At 38.5% G+C, this 17,090-nt stretch overlaps 1 protein-coding gene across 1 annotated transcript in view; it reads right to left on the bottom strand.

The window, feature by feature from the left end:
- Positions 1-17,090, bottom strand: part of LOC140235938 (L-asparaginase-like) — a 61,362-nt gene that overhangs the window by 1,270 nt on the left and 43,002 nt on the right. Inside the window, exons 2-6 of the mRNA XM_072315930.1 lie at positions 5,673-5,724; positions 3,669-4,005; positions 2,722-2,848; positions 2,141-2,253; positions 887-1,072 (exon numbers count right to left, since the gene is read on the bottom strand). Of these exons, the coding sequence (XP_072172031.1) occupies positions 887-1,072; positions 2,141-2,253; positions 2,722-2,848; positions 3,669-4,005; positions 5,673-5,724 (815 nt within the window). The remainder of the gene's footprint in view (positions 1-886; positions 1,073-2,140; positions 2,254-2,721; positions 2,849-3,668; positions 4,006-5,672; positions 5,725-17,090) is intronic.

The following is a 17,090-nucleotide window of genomic DNA, read 5'->3' as shown; positions in this document are numbered from 1 at the left end:
TTATGAGAAACTTCTTATGAAATATGAAAGAGCATGAAATTCCATGAGGAATTCAATATTTATTTGATGAAAATTGGTTTTGAAATGGCTGAGATATCCAAAACAGAGCGATTCTAATGAAGTGTGGGACCCACATTACATTACGATTGCCTTGTTTTACTTTGTTTTTGGATGTTTCAGTCATTCCAAACCCGATCTTCATCAAATAAACTTTTAATTCCTCTTAAAACGGTATGCTCTGCACTATTTCACAAGTGTTTTCTTGGTATCTCGCCAAAAGTTAAAAGCCCAATTTTCATTTCCACCAATACTGTGTATCATCCCTTTAAGCAATGCGATTATAAAGTCATGCTGTCAACTCTGGGTTGTCTTTACTAGTGTCTCCTTTGCTCAGTAGTCATCTAGGTGAGTGGTCTACCGATCTTTAAAGGCATAATTTACCATTTGGAGATGAAACAAAAAAAAAAACACAGTATTAGTGCGTCAAAATAGTTCTACAATGTGCGTTAGGGATAGAAACAGCCAATGTAAAAATTTGAACTGGTATAATCAATGTTAAGTATTGTTAAATATTAAAATGTGAACAAAAGTTATAATAAAAATGTTTCCAGACTTAACCGTATACGGTTTAATGAGAAAAATAGTAATATTTCCTTATATTTCTGGCTTTATTGCAAAAAAAAAATATATATATATGGTAGGATGTTTTGTGATACAACTGACCTACACATATGCATCAAAAGTGATATCTTGAACATTTTTTTTTTTTTAATCACTGCTCCGTAAGGTAAACAGGACCTTTAAGATCACTTTTTTTTCTGGCCTGATCTTATTCTAAGGCGGGTGTTAAGCCCCTACAATGTATTTCTGTCAAAACAAGACTTACTTGTCCGGTCTCGTAAGCCGGTGTGACTTGTCCGTTAGGACACTGGGTGCAGTTCACAATCAGTTTGCCGCCCTCAACGGCCTCTTTGATAGCTTTCAAGATGTCTTTGCGGTCTGATGGAAAGTTCCCCGCGCCGTACGTCATCAACACAACGCCCTTGATGTCAGTGTGGAGATGTGCCTTCACCTGTTCAATGTTCAATCATACAAAATTACGTTTTCAATTGTATAGACGTTCATCAAGCAATTGATTTTGATTTTCACTTTCCGGTTGAGCACACTCGCTAAAGGTTAAGTTTTTTAACAATAAATTAGGAAGAACCCTGAGAACTGCGCTTCTCAACGTTTTTTCAAACCCGAGGCCCACATTGGCTCCTACAAACTTTATTGAGGCCCAGGAGGATTGAATATGAATATTCGTTTCATTTTTGGCGGCCCACCTGCGAGAGCTTCGCAGCCCACTGGTCGAGATTAAGTGGGGCTTTAGAGTATAAAAAAAAAATACACGTCTCAGTGGCGGATCCAAGAGGCGCACGCCCCCTTTATTTATTGTTTAAAACAAAACAAAAAAAGAAAAGAAAAAGAAAAAAATGAAATGAAAACCGGAAGTGGCACCAGATATATCAGTTGCACCCCCCCCCCCCCCCCCCTTTACAGAATTCCTGGATCCGCCCCTGCGTCTGCGGAATAACCATTAAATCGGGGTAAGGGTGGAGTCACACTGTCCCAAATTTCGCACAAGACGGCAATACGAATATTTATTATGGACTTTTCAATTTCGGGTGAAGTTGACCCGGAACTTGGTCAAAGCCAATCAGCCGCCGAAGCATGCAAGTACGACGCCTACTGAAAGTTACACGATGGCACCCGAACCACACACGAAGGCTACACGAAGATGTGAATCCGAAGGACAAACGAAGGAAAAAGAGATGTCTACATGAATTTGAAGATTTTATCACCGCTCACAAAGTTGCTACAGCAGCCTGAAAAACTCCACCATCCATACGATGGCTTAAGATGCCTTCACGAATGACCCAATGTTTATACGATCAGTGGCTAATTGGAACATTTCCTTTATCCTGTGTTCATCTTTGGTCAATTTCGCGACAGTGACGCCTACATAACAGCTTAGTGTAAGAATCATATCAGTGATTAGTCTTAAGGCGTGGTAATGAGGGTAATGTTATATATCGACTATTGCCTCAAACTCACTGTTTCCAGGGTTACATTACACCGACTATTTCCCCGAACTCACCGTGTCGAGGGTGATGTTGGGATAGATCCAAAGGAGATCCACTTCGGCTGTCATGTTCGCCCTCACACTGAACTCTTCACCAGGTTTCGGTTGACGGACATTAGTCCAGATCACTAACCATGATGGAATGAACGAAATAAAAGATGTCACATTGGAATTAAACAATGGAGGATGAAGGACGGTGCCAAAGTGATCATTCATCAAGTAGCCCTGGTTTACAATGTACTGTCTGATTTGAACTTAGGAAATACTACGTTTTAGTATAATTCTGTCCCATGGAGTACAGATCTATGCCATTGACATAGCTGTTCAAGAATGAACTTCAAAAGTGGTAAAAGTTTAATACAAAATACATTCATGATTTACGAATGTTGGTACATAATATGAACATACAAATGGTTTTTTTTAACACATCCCCTTTCTTTTGGTATTATATAGGTCTAAATATCCTTACTTTCTTTAAGCGCCAACAAAACCCCAATATTTCATCCCGATTACATCAGTACACATGATAATTATGTACACTTTGAATCACGAGCTCAAGTAGATGTTGTTAGTATAATTGATGGGCCTGTAGTCACCTTGAGTGCTGGTGCCCACGAAGGCGAGTGGCGGGAAATTCGGGGATTTGAAGGCATCCAGTCTGCAGCAGGAGAATTTCATACTTCGGTTGCCACGGATCAACTTGCCGTTAAAAAATAGAGTGACCTGAATGATAGAGGGCGTAACGTACATCGTGGTTGATGAGTTTGTCGGAGTGTACTTGAACGGTGACGCGAGGGGGGAGAAATGGTCGTATACCTCCCTTGGTGGGTGTTGGGGTGGGGATATAAGGTCATACTTTAATTCATTTCGATCATAAATTATCTTCATGTTGGGGAAAAATCTATGATCATGAATAGGCTGAAATTTTCATGATCACCGAGAGATATAATTTACGAAGAATTTTGTTCGACATAATTTACTATATGATAATCTTATGTTTTATTTTAAAAAAAAAAAACTGTAGCGTGGGGATTCACGGGAGGCCCGATTTATTCGCTGTCCATCGGGGAACATTCGTAAACCACGAATAGCACCGGTCAGCTGATAAAAGTGCATCGAAGCGTACTGTACTCTCATCGGTATTAAACGGTCAACCCCAGTCCAGATTCCACGGTTGTAGATTTACTTACACAGAGATCAGCGGCAAAGCTGTGTACAGTTCGTTACGGGAATCTCGAATAAATCTGAGCCTTGCCAGCCTTCTCACTCCGTGGTATCCCTTACAGGGTCTTCAATGAAAGGAGGAAATTATACAGAATATCTTTCAAATAAAAGACTTGACTAGCACTTAATCGAGTGTGTGATCGGGTTGGGCAATATAAGTTCATACTTTCCTTCATTATCTTGTCTTCAGATTTTGTTTGAAAAACGGTATATGATTAAGTATAGATTGAGATCATTTTTTTTTTTAAGCTGGTGTAATGAAGTGTTCTTAAATGTATTCTGTATCAATGATTATGACCACCTATCGTCTTCGCCTTACCTCAGCTATCACCAAGCCATCCTCAGGCCGAGAGTAGCTGGCCATGGCAAGGGCGCCCAACATGTTGTTCTCTCCATCGCTGCGGAACTCGGAAAGCGGAATCTGCGAGCCAGTGATGACAACAGGCTTGGAGAGGTTGTCGAGCATGAAAGACAAAGCCGACGCCGTGTAGGCCATCGTGTCCGTGCCGTGTAGGATCACGAACCCGTTGAAGACGGTGTAATATCTTAGGATATTCTTTGCCATGTGCACCCAGTCCGCGGCGGCGATGTTACTCGAGTCCTTGATGCACTCCCACTCCAACATGCTGTAGAGAATGTGGCTGCCATCCTGGTTTCTATGGATACCATCACAACGGTGAAGAGTTTAAGGATTATGACGTAATCTCCACAAGACCCTGACAAGTTTACATTATTGGGGTTATCCCACGAGACGGACATCCACGAGTCATACAGCCCACGAGTCATACAGCCCACGAGTCATCCAGCCCACGAGTTCGACATTAGAAGAAGAGTCCATGAGTCATATAGCCCACGAGTCATCTCGACACTAGGCAATTAAGACCCATGGGTCCGACATTATAGGCAAGCAAGGCACACGAGTTCGATACTATAGGCAAGAATGGGCCAACGAGTTCGACATTACATCACCGGGTTTAATGTGTCGGTCTCGTGGGCTTTGTTTTCCTTATAGTGTCGGACTCGTGGACCTTGTCAGTGCCTAGTGGCGGAATCATGGGCCTTGAAATCGTTTGCCTAGTGTCGAGTTCATGGGCTGTATGACTCTTGGTTGTCGAATTCGTAAAGTGCAGCATTCACATTATTGGCATCTTAAACGGTCAGAAACATCTGTCGATCAGGCTCTACAGAAGTCATTCGTAAAAGTGCTTCCCCAATAGCTGTTAATGGTGATAATAATGCCAATGTTTTATAATCATCATTAATTGAATCGTCATTAAGTTATCAGTCATAACGAAATTATTTCCTGCAATGCACATTACATCTTTGATTAGAATGTAATATATGTATTTACCTCACTGTGATTCTTGTGTCATCTTGACTCGGAAAGAGTTCAGGGAGAGGTAAGTTAAGATAGGATGACTAGACACAGCCAAAGTGAAGTTCAATTTATCGAATCCATGGTATGCAGATTAGTATTAGATATCCTCTATTTATTGTCTGAAAAGATCGAAAAATATCAGCCCTTTTTGTAATGACATTGACATCCTTATCAGGTATCGGTTGAGGTATTGAGGGTAATTACATGAGATCAAAAGTGCTGAGGCCCTCGATACTGTCCGCTGGCTTGCCGTACACTGTGGGCGTTTTGCTGATGAAGTCTGGCAAATAGTGTTTCACTGGCACCAAAACTGCAAACACGGAAGAGAAATATTCATTTAGTCAAGCACATCTGTACGACTGCATCTACACACACACACACACACACACGCACACACACACACACGCACACACACACACACACACACACACACACACACAAGCACACACACACACATACACACACACACATGTATGCATGCATACAATGCATACATCTATATAATTGATATATTGCAATGCAAACACCAATATGTTACTGATACAAGTATGTATTTAGGCCATATTGATGTTTTAACGCTAATACCGCCGTGCATGTTAATTTATGTCATATTGCTGTTGGTGTTGGAGTGCATGCTAATCTGTGTAATATCGCTGTTTTTGCTTTATCATGATTTTGTTCAAGTTTTATTACAGTTGGTTGCTTTTCGTTATGTTGATTTCCAAATGCCCTGAAGGAGACCCGTCAAGATGTCGAAAGCTGATGGCATTAAAAACATTAAACTAACGTTACGTCCGATGGCTACTTCTTCCAGAGCGGCACAGTTAAAGAGAGAGTGGGAGAGAGAGAGAGAGAGGGAGAGAGATGAGAGGGAAGGAGAGAGGGAGAAAAAAAGAAGGAGATAATTATAATGTACTAAGAAAAGAGTGTTTCCTATTGACTCACCTCCATTCACTTTCTTCATCCCAATCGTTCCACCAGTGTAGATGACAAGAATCTTAGGAGTTTCTTTGGTTTCCATGGTTACACTGTTCACTGCGACAGTCATCCCAATATTGCGCCTCGTAAATTTACTGTTTAAAACAAAATGTCAATTAAAGATATTATTTGAATAATAAAGGTGGTTAATTTTACGTCGACTATTTCATACTCTGTGACTCTTGCGATCTTTATACACAGATTCAATTAAAATGACAACATTTTCATTCATTTCATTTTATTCATTTCATTTCATTTCATTTATTAAGTTCCACACATATCACATTTGTGACAATACATCTAAAGATCATAGTCTGAGAGCTGGCTGCTGGTCAATTTACCCCATCAAGCCCAAAAGGTTTGACCTCTCAGAGTTGCTGGGGCCACCCTCCTCATTAAAAAAAAATGCCCGTCAGCCTGGTCCCTGAGGGCGAGTTCGGCCCCAAGGACCCCCCGAAAAGGCCCTCCGGCGGGTGTAATTTACCCCATGGAGCCCATGGACCAAACTTGGCCTATATGAATGTCCTATGGGTGTACATAATCAAAATATAAAAACTGACAAAATATCTGGTCGGGAAAGGGGTTGCCAGACCGCTTGTTTGCAGGCATAAAACCTTGTTTTTGGTCAAGGAGTCTGCGCCAAGACTACACTGTCCCATAGGCCCTGTACTGTAGCGTCTCCCAACAGGCTGACGGACAGTGCCAGTTAGTGCATGTAGTAGTCTTGGCGCAGACTCCTTTACGCGCAACAAGGGTTATTGCCTGCAAACTACCCGTTATACCCTGGGACCCAGAGTAGTTTGCATGCATAAATTGACCACACACACACCCACTCCCCCCCCCCACACACACACATACACACACACACACACACACACACACACGCACACACACACATACACACACAATTATGTTTACACATGACTCTATGTACAACTGTATATACCATAACACTAAACATGTTACAATTAATAGGTTTCTCATTAATGCAGCCATAATACCTTGTACATAATAAATGTCACCCATAAGATGTTCATACCTTTTGAATGTTTTACATGGATACTATCAATACACCTTTAAGGAACACTGAAGAAATTTGAAATTTGTGTGAAGTTGTATTAGGTTTTATTGGCCACACAGCCTACTCTTTCTGTATGATGTATTCACCTTATGAGACTCAAATAGAGCTTTTCAGAAAATGCTGAAAAACCTTTGTTGTGAGTAAACTTCAGTTTAAGACCAACCACAACAGCGCTAAAGGCCAGTTGTATAACACATTTAAGTAAATATTTTCATCAACCGTGCATTAAACATAACTCTAATAAAGTTTATGTCAACAAGTGGGATGTAGCTTGGATTACTTCTTTTTCTCCTGCTTGATATCCTCTTTTAGATACAAATAACAAGTCTCAATCCTAATATAAGATTCCTTTGAAAACCTCAAACTCAGATAACTTTTTGTGTTTTTGGCTGATAAAAACCACCCTTTGATGTATAAAATAGGCAAGGATTACAGCATCCATGCCAACATTTCCTTTATTTGACTCTAATAAATTCCAAATCAGAATAAACTGCATAACATAAGGAAGGAGCTTAATGGTTTTATGGAAATAAACAGGCCAAGAGCATTTACTTTGATCTTGTGTTCTCTTCATCTCTTCAGTGCTTTTTTTTTTGTGGCCATCTTCTTATTTCTGGAGATATATTTTATTATTTAGTTCCCAGCCCCACACAAATGGTGTCACATACTGCAAACACTGCCAATGACCGTGACCAGTACACACCAAGTTGAAACATAATAGCTCTCTTTTTATATAGCATATAGGCTGAAAGTATTAACTTGATCTTGTGGTCTCTTTATCAGCAGTTTTGTCAACTCCTTATTTCTGGAGATACACTGTACTTCATCTTCAGTTCCCCAGCCCCACACAAACAAAACTCAACCTACGGTGTCACACACTGCAAAGAGCGCATCATAGTATATGATTGCCGTTAACCCGGGACATATACACACAACGTGAAACATAAAATTACCAGCTAAATGAATGTTAGCTTAATTTCTTTTCTTTAACAATAGCATGCACGTTGAGAGCATTTACATGTTGTGTTCTCTTTTATATTAGAATTTTTGTCAACTCCTCATTGAGATACTTTGTCTACCCCCCTCCCCCCCCCCCCAAAAAAAAAAGATAATACTTCCAGGGTGTCACATATCATATACAGTTACAATGCAGGTCCTAGTTCATATTTATGATTTAGTTGCCATTCAAAACCATGGCAATTACACATCAAACCATGCATCACACTCTATGGAAGACTAAAGCTTACATAAATTACGTATAATGTAGGCCTATGATAAGCATTGCACATGTTTCAGTTGCAGTCTTATGATTCCTGAACTGACCAGTATTTGGCATGAATTTATTTCATATAATATAAAACATAATTTCACATTTTAGTCTATCATACAGTATAATGCATGATTTGAGAAATTGAAGTCTACTCACAACAAAGGGTTTATTTAAGCATTTTCCAAATATATATATATGTATATATATATATTTGTCTTATAATATATGGTGGATACATAATAAAGGGTAAGCAGGTTGTGTGGCCAGTAAAACAGAATACAATTTCACACAAATTTCAAAATCTCTTCAGTGTTCCTGCTTGAAGGTTCACTGATAGTATCGATGTAAAACATTCAAAAGTTATGAACATAAAATAGATTTTATTATAGGTATGTGCAAGGTATCATGGCTGTATGAAGAAACCACTGGTCATGTTTTGTGTTACGCCTTACGGTATTCTTAGTATACATAGAGTCATGTGTGAATGTGTGTGTGTGTGTGTGTGTGTGTGTGTGTGTGGTGTGGGTGTGTGTGTGGTCAATTTGTGCATGCAAACTACCCTGGGTCCCAGGGTATAACGGGTAGTTTGCAGGCAATAACCCTTGTTGCGCGTAAAGGAGTCTGCGCCAAGACTACTACATGCACTAACTGGCACTGTCCGTCAGCCTGTTGGGAGACGCTACAGTACAGGGCCTATGGGACAGTGTAGTCTTGGCGCAGACTCCTTGACCAAAAACAAGGTTTTATGCCTGCAAACAAGCGGTCTGGCAACCCCTTTCCCGACCAGATATTTTGTCAGTTTTTTATATTTTGATTATGTACACCCATAGGACATTCATATAGGCCAAGTTTGGTCCATGGGCTCCATGGGGTAAATTACACCCGCCGGAGGGCCTTTTCGGGGGGTCCCTGGGGGCCGAACCCGCCCTCAGGGACCAGGCTGACGGGCATTTTTTTAATGAGGAGGGTGGCCCCAGCAACTCTCAGGGGTCAAACCTTATGGGCTTGATGGGGTAAATTGACCAGCATCCAGCTCTCAGACTATCAATGACTAGTAACAGATAATTGAAAATTCAGTGTATACAGACTTTGAATAATATTTCATGATACAAAATGGATTTAAATCAGTCTAGAGTATGTCACACTCATATTGGATAATTAAGATTATGTGAGGGGAAACCACAGAAAAGCAGGTGCTTAATTGTACGGGTAGGTCCCCAGAAAAAAGTCAAACATAATCACTCACACACACATACACACACTGCACGCACGCAAGTGCATCTAGACAAGCATGCGTGCACACATAAACACACAACATAGAGAACAGAAAGAGAAAACACCAACAAGACTGTCATAGGGACAGCATCAAGAGACAATAATGTGGGTGCCTGTGTGATGGGCTGTGGCAGACAGCCACAACACAACCCAAGCAACACACACGTCTGCCAAGCAGACAATAATGCTGAGAAAGACCTAAGGTTATAACCTATCCAGCTAGCATCGTGCGACTCTCTTGTCTTCATTGTCACAGTTATGCATACAGTTGTAGTTACATGTAATTACATTATACACAATACTAGTCTATGTAACTACATATATAATAACTTAAAAAACAAATCATCAAATATCTATAACAACAGGGAAACTTCCTGTTAGTATAATTCAAGTAGATAGCTCCCTGTAGCTGTTTGATAACGTCCTACAATTTGTCATCAAAATTACTTTAATGGCAGTATAATGCTACTTTGTTACTGGCATGAACACTGCACTTTTCGATAGTGTTATGATTAATCAATATATATATATATATATATATATATATATGTGTGTGTGTGTGTGTGTGTGTGTGTGTGTGTGTTTGCGTTTGTATCTTGTCCTTAAATCAGGTTCCTTGATTTTGTTTTTGTTTTTGTTTTTGGAGGGACTCCATACTGAGTGTTTAAAAACGTTGAGTTTTTGAAAAGTCACCTAAATTAAAGAAATGTGACAGTTAAAATGCACAATCAATTTCTGCACAACATAATTTTCACATCCCTTTAAAAAGTGGCTATACTGATTATCCAAGCATAATAACTATTATATTTTCGCAGATTTTTTTAATGTCATATGAAAGAATAGACCTTCAGTCATCTTTTGAAAGTTTTCTGAAAGCAATACATTATTATTTTTTTTTTTTGGGGGGGGGGGAGGCTTTCCAAAGCTCTCTTTTTTTAGGCTCCTTCAAAACTTTCTACGTAGTTCGATTAGAAATTCTAAAGACAGGCATTTGTTACAAACCTGGGACTGTATAGTTACAAAGTCCTACTAGCGTACCTTAAAACTGCCCCAATTTTTACACGTGGATGGACAATCTTTCACGTCTGGCTCCAGAAAGATTTGGAACCAACGCCTTCATTTCATACAAAACTAAATCGAGAATATAGATATCTGTTACACAAAGATATTCAAAAGGTTTGTAATGAAAAAAGAAGCTTTTGTTTAACTCATGTGAAATTCATACATGGCAACAGTTCCATATCCCTCTGTTCATTTCTACACTGCAAGAGGTATATAGGCCCTACCCTTTCTTTCCTCTGCCAAATACGCGGTAGTTTATTCAAACGGAAATCCTGCATCAAAGAAGAGATATAACTGGAATGTAAAGTTATAGGTTGGATGGCATGCATGAACGCCACATGAGTTGACCCTTTTTCCTGGTAAAGCACATCCGGGTCTTAAAGGTCCTGTTTACCTTTCGGAGCAGTGATTTAAAAACATTTGAAGATGTCACACTTGATGCATATGTGTAGGTCTGTTGTATCACAAAACATCCTACCACATAAAATTTTCGCAATAAAGCCTAAAATATAAGGAGATGTCAGTATTTGTCTTAATAAACCATAACTACGCACGGGTTTAGTCTGGAAACATTTTTGTTATAACTTTTGTTCACAATTTGTGTATTTAACAGTACTTAACATCGATAATACGGATTTGAATTTTACAGTAGTTGTTTCTATCCTACCTCACATTTCAGAACTATTTTAAAGCACTAATGATGGGTTTTTGTTTTATCTGCAAATGGTAAATCATGCCTTTAAGCAGTGTTAAGTCTTCTCAAAGTAGACAAGGATCGTTCTGCAGTGGCAAACAAACACACACACTCAAAAGTTTCTCTACCTATAGCAGAGATTTCTAGTTTGCTTAGATGACTTATTGAGGACTCTCGCTACATCTCTTGTATTGTCTACAGCCTAACCTTCACAGCGAACACGGATAAACTTTATACAATCTTTTCGCAATCGGTGAAAACCTTCCAGCACTGAAAGAGACGATTTTACGAATTCTTGTCAAAAGTGGAAATGCAGGATACAGATTATAAGATCACAACGTAAAAGTTTTGTTTGTACTTTTTATATGACATTCCTGGGACTTTCATAATGATGAAATCAGCCTTTTGAATGGGCATTTTGTAGGCAAGAAGGATGGCGTCCTTGGGAATCCGTATTGAGAATGATCATGACAATATTGTTCTTCAATTCTCCTTAAAAATGTATTCATCCGAGCGCGATTTCCAAGTTTGGGAATAATGGGTCATTCATATGTATGAAAGGCTGAAAAATCTTTTTCATGAAACTGCAGCGTGGCAGGATGTGTTTTGACCTGATTTTGAAAGAAAAAAAAATCAGTATTCATTGATTCCAGCGGTGCAAAAAATGTCGCGCAATGTACAACAATAGATGGACAGTATTATTGAAACTGAACGCAGTTCATGATTTTAAGATATACAGTATGTCCCCCCCCCCAAATGCAATCAGATTTTCGCATTGATAACACCCAATATGATTAAACTATCTAAATGCTACTACAGGGTCTTAGAATATAAAACCTTAGCTCTATTTTGCAGAAAACCCTATTCAATTTGGTTAAGCGGTCACAGAGAAATGTGGATTCTTGTAAAGCATGTCATGAGTCTGATTCTTCCGAGTTTAGCACTTCGATGCTCTTGTGTGTGAATACAAATTCCATGGACAGAACTTGGAGGGAAGAGATTCTCGATATCCTCTACAAAATTCCCCATTTCTCTTTGACCACTGAAGCAAATCGAATATATTTTTTTTTGTAAGATATGGGCAATGAGTTATAGTTTCATACCCTGAATTTTTATTCAGATTGATTCATTATGAAGTATTTGTAAAGATATCATTGCGGAGGGTACCGTTGTATTTTTTTTTTTTTTTTGGGGGGGGGGGGGGGACATATGGTAGAGTTTGCCCGATGTAGATTCATAAATCGGATCATGTTGGCCTCATTGAATTTGATAATCTACAACATGGTATGATATGTCAAGCAGCTGATAATCTACAACAAGGTATGATGTGTCAAGGAGATACTGAAGCTGGCAAAGGTGCATCCTAGGCTGAGTTTGTGGAGACCATCACACTCATGATAATGCTACATGCTTATAACCCCAAGACCACGCACAGGTCATTGCACAATAAACGTTAAGTTAAGTTACCTGTCTTGTATCAGCAAGACTTCTTTCTTCTCTAGATAGGAAGCAGGCATCAGATGATAGGTTTTTGCCCCCCCCCCCCCACTCCCAAAAGTCAGGAGCGCTGCAAGCAACAACTGCTGCTGAAGCGACTATTCAATTCAATTCAATTCAATCCAATTCATTTCAATTCGATTCAATTCAATTCAATTCAATTCAATTCAATTCAATTCAATTCAATTCAATTCAATTCAATTCAATTCAATTCAATTCAATTCAATTCAATTCAATGAATGCCTAACTGGGAATTAGGCACGTATTATAGTGCCACGTAATTTGGCTTTCGCAGTATATTTAATTGATTATAGGATCTCGATGATTGTCCAGATATCACTGCAATTAAAAAACATTGTGGTTATGTGTAAAGGTAAGAATAAAAATCATACTCTCATACTGTCACGTTCAGTGACGCAATAAATTAAAATCCCTGTATAGCATCGGACAAGATTGGTTTTAGATAAACCAAGCTACTACAGAAACCTGGAGAAGATGATATATTTTACAAGCTACCTACCCTGTCTCTTAGCCTTTAACTTAATCAAGCTGCAGTACCTTAAAAGCAAACAACAAAAATGATTGTATAAGATTTGTTTTGAAATAAACTAATATCTACAACTTTATGTCTCTATACAAGGACAATTTGGAACTTTGGCCGTAATGGAATACGAACGCAAATGTGTGTAATTTTTTGTTCGTTTGATGGCTTCTTTTTATAGCGTTCTTGGCCCCATGTGATTGATTCTCTGTCATGATCCTTGCTTTCTTAGAATCACCAAAGAGGGCGTCTTTTGACTAAAGATAATTCCTCCGGAATAATGTCAAAACATAAGAATTAAAACCAAAGCAATGATTTATGTCTTTATGTCTTACAACCAATGACAAACACCTCAAACATTCGACGATAATGCTGAATGCATAGAACGTAGGAACATTTTTTTTTTTTTATCACTGCTACACCTAAAGCAATTCGATCAACATTTTAGATCAAAAGAGCCTTGTTCAAAATGTTATGATGCTAAGAATGTGTCTACTGTGATTAAAGAGAAATGTGACTGAGCTTTATAGAGTTTTGAAATGTGTATCACTAAAATTGTTGTTCACATTGGTTGATTGATGACATATGCACACTTTGATGTCAATCTCTTTCAATCGATTTCCATAATTTCTATACCTAATGTGATGCATTTTGTCCTTTCGTCATTTCTTGATGCTAATGTATTTATGTTTATTGTTTGATGATGTTATGTATATTATCATAGGTTATCTGTTTCTTTCTGATGAATTTAAAATAGTTATATGAATTTGAAGAGAATTATTGTGGTATGTTTGTCTATTTTTCTCAAGTCTTGTGAAGAAAACTTTAAAAATAGTATAACTCCAATCAGACGTGATTGAAAAAATGAATCATAAATGAATTAGCACATAACTCATCTGTCTTCTGAGTCTACAAACAAAATATAGTCCCTCTAGATTCTCCGGATAGCGTGTCAAGATCTTAGTTGTCAAACCCTACTTTAATCCTCTCCTTCTCAGACCCGAAGAGGGTCGGAAAGGAGAGAACTTATCTCGTCTCCTCCGGGGCACTTTTAAAATTAACCGCAGACTTGCCATAACCTCAGTACACACTTAGACTTAGACCATCCCGCGGTCTATGTTTGAGCATGCTTTACAATTACTGCTTTATTTGCTAGTTTATTCATGTGTTACAAATTGTCCCGTTTACAGTGTATTCATACTCTGTATTGAGTAATAATGATATACCTAAAAATTGAAAAGCATATCCGCAGGCCATTAGTGGCACGGGGTTTAAGAGGAATTTTGGGTATTGTTGTCCCACTGTTGATAATGGCGGACATTTTTTTTTTTTTTTTGTGCGCTTGCAGCCTTTGTGTTAGCATGTATTACAAGTAGGTTTAGTATACAGCTGTGTGTTTTGTACAGATGCAAATCGAATCGTACTACTATCATGCATCCTCAATTACTTTGTATATCCTGTCCCATATACTGCACAATGTGCCAAATTCTCAGCCATATAGAGAGAACAAACAAGGAGTAAAAGTCGAAAATAAAGTAAGTTATTAGAATTCCACGAAAAAGGAATCCGATACATTATGCTTGAGAACCACTATCTATTTCTAAAACTTACAATCAAAAAAAAAAAATTATTCTCATTTCCAGTGACACTTCAAGTTCAAATCCTGTATCAGACCAGGAAGACCGGTCCTGTACAAACAAAGCTACTATACAATCCTAGAGAAGAATCGGACGATGGTATGGGTTATGCACTTTCCAAGCTGCAATAAGGAGATATGCATTTTGGACAAGCTTACTTACAGACATTAGTAGTGTCTTTGCAAAATATATATCGCAAAAAAAAAAAAAAACCAACCTAATATGGGTGTTATGTCATGATGTCTCGATGGAACAATTTTAAACTTTGGCTATAGGGTAAATTTCTTCTCATCATTACCCTCTCATGATAACCGCAGTGTACCATATCTTTATAAAAAACTATGAATTCGAATATGAAACTAACTGCATTATTATGTTCAGGGTTTTTTTTTTCTCCATCCTGCTAAATACATTATAGGTCACGTATGTAGGTTTCCTGGGCTGCCACGTGTTCAAGTATCCGCTTATAGTGGCAGTCCTTCTTCTGTATAATGTCTTAATAGGTAATTACTTGCATTTCTTGTATTTCTTGGAATAAGCGAAATTAGCATCTTTTGGCTGAAAATGATAATCAACCCATGCAGGAAGGACGTCAAAATATGATAAAACCAGAGCCATGACGTACGTTGTACATCCAATCATAATCGCCTCAGTGGTCGATAATGCTAACATGCATAATGCATAACATGCATAACATGTATGAAACAGCTCGATCTTGTTCTTTGAAGTATAGAAACCCTCATTCCAAATGTTATTATTTTGAGCATATGTCAAAGTAGCATCGAAATTTCCCCCTTTTTAAAAGTGTTCCTGATATTAACCCTAACTTAGCCCCCCCCCCATTTCGCGCAATTTCTCACCATCGCAAAAAGTTACCGCACCACTTTTTTTTAGAGTCTCCCAAATGTTTTGACACCAAATTCACGTTGTTTTGAAGTTACGCATATTTATATCAATTTACACATAGTGATTATACCCAATAGCAGACACATAAATGCACACACAATCTCGTCATGGTCTCAATGGCCAAGTTCGACAAAGATTATCTTTTTCCCAAACAAATCAACGCATTACCCTGAAAACAAGATTACACAAATGATCTCTCTTTCCTCACACACTACATAGTTATTCAGAAAGAAGCAGACACCCAATTATGGTATATCACATTATCAAACCATCGGAACCTCACCTTTATGGTCTGAGCTGAATTCCGGATTGCAGGTTTCCTCGGGACCGAGGTTTCAGTCAGGAGCCATGAACAAACAAGTAACTCGAGTTCAAGATATTCCATATTTATGTCTCAGAAACAATGTAATTCTAACATCCTGGTCACAAAGAGATATGAATATCAAGCTCAAGTTTATGCCACGATCGTCCCCCTCATTGGTTGTTGTATTACGTCCGGATTACAAACTCCACTCAGCCTTGAATACAGAACTAGAGTCAACCAATAGCAACTCTCTATAGGGATCCCTAGTGGTGGTTAGCTTCAGAATTCCCCGAAAGAAAGATCATGATGTCATAGTACAGTACACACCGTCGCGATTTTGGCTTTAAATGGTAAAAGGGGGATGGAACCTAAATTTATATGTGTATTGAGAGAACGAAGTGATGAAACTAGAACTCAACTGTGAAGTTCGAGGAAACTCGGGCAATCCATTAAAAAAATGAAATTATTATCGTGGGTGCCGCCATCGCTGCATGACAAGACATCAACAGTTTGTGACGTCGCCACATCAGTGACGACGCATAAAAATGTGAAGAGAATTCAACACACATTCTCAACATTATTTAGTAAATATCATGAAACTTGGCGTCACACATAATTTCTTGATTATGCTATTATATGTGTATATATATTTCGAATTTAAGCACATGTTTTGTACATGTACACTTATATATTCCTGAGAATATTTATGTGATATTAATGTGACTAACAAAATACATGGCGAGGGAACATGCAAGTTATGCCGAGTGTGGGGGGGGGGGGAGGTGCATTTCAATGTCTTTTGTTAAACATTTCAGTACCTTAGCAATGATTGACAGATGATGTCATCTGAGGAATATTGGTTTTGAAGGATTTTTTTTCTTGGCGTTCCCAAGTAATCTGAAGAAAAATAGAAAAAAAAATCGTTAAAAATGTATGGAATATGTTTCTAGATATTCGTTCCACCGCAAAAGAGATGTTGAGGGTATCACAAATCAACACAAATCAACATGCATTTGGATTTCAGGGGCCTTTAAGGACGGGCCTCGTAATCACCGGCCCGTGACTGACAACCAACTAACGTTCAGTGTTGGCAGATGGTGATTTCGGGAACCAAAAAG

This window comes from Diadema setosum, chromosome 12 (genome assembly GCF_964275005.1).
Source record: "Diadema setosum chromosome 12, eeDiaSeto1, whole genome shotgun sequence".
In the NCBI taxonomy this organism is placed as follows: Eukaryota; Metazoa; Echinodermata; class Echinoidea; order Diadematoida; family Diadematidae; genus Diadema; species Diadema setosum.
This window is presented reverse-complemented; position numbering and strand designations above follow the sequence as displayed.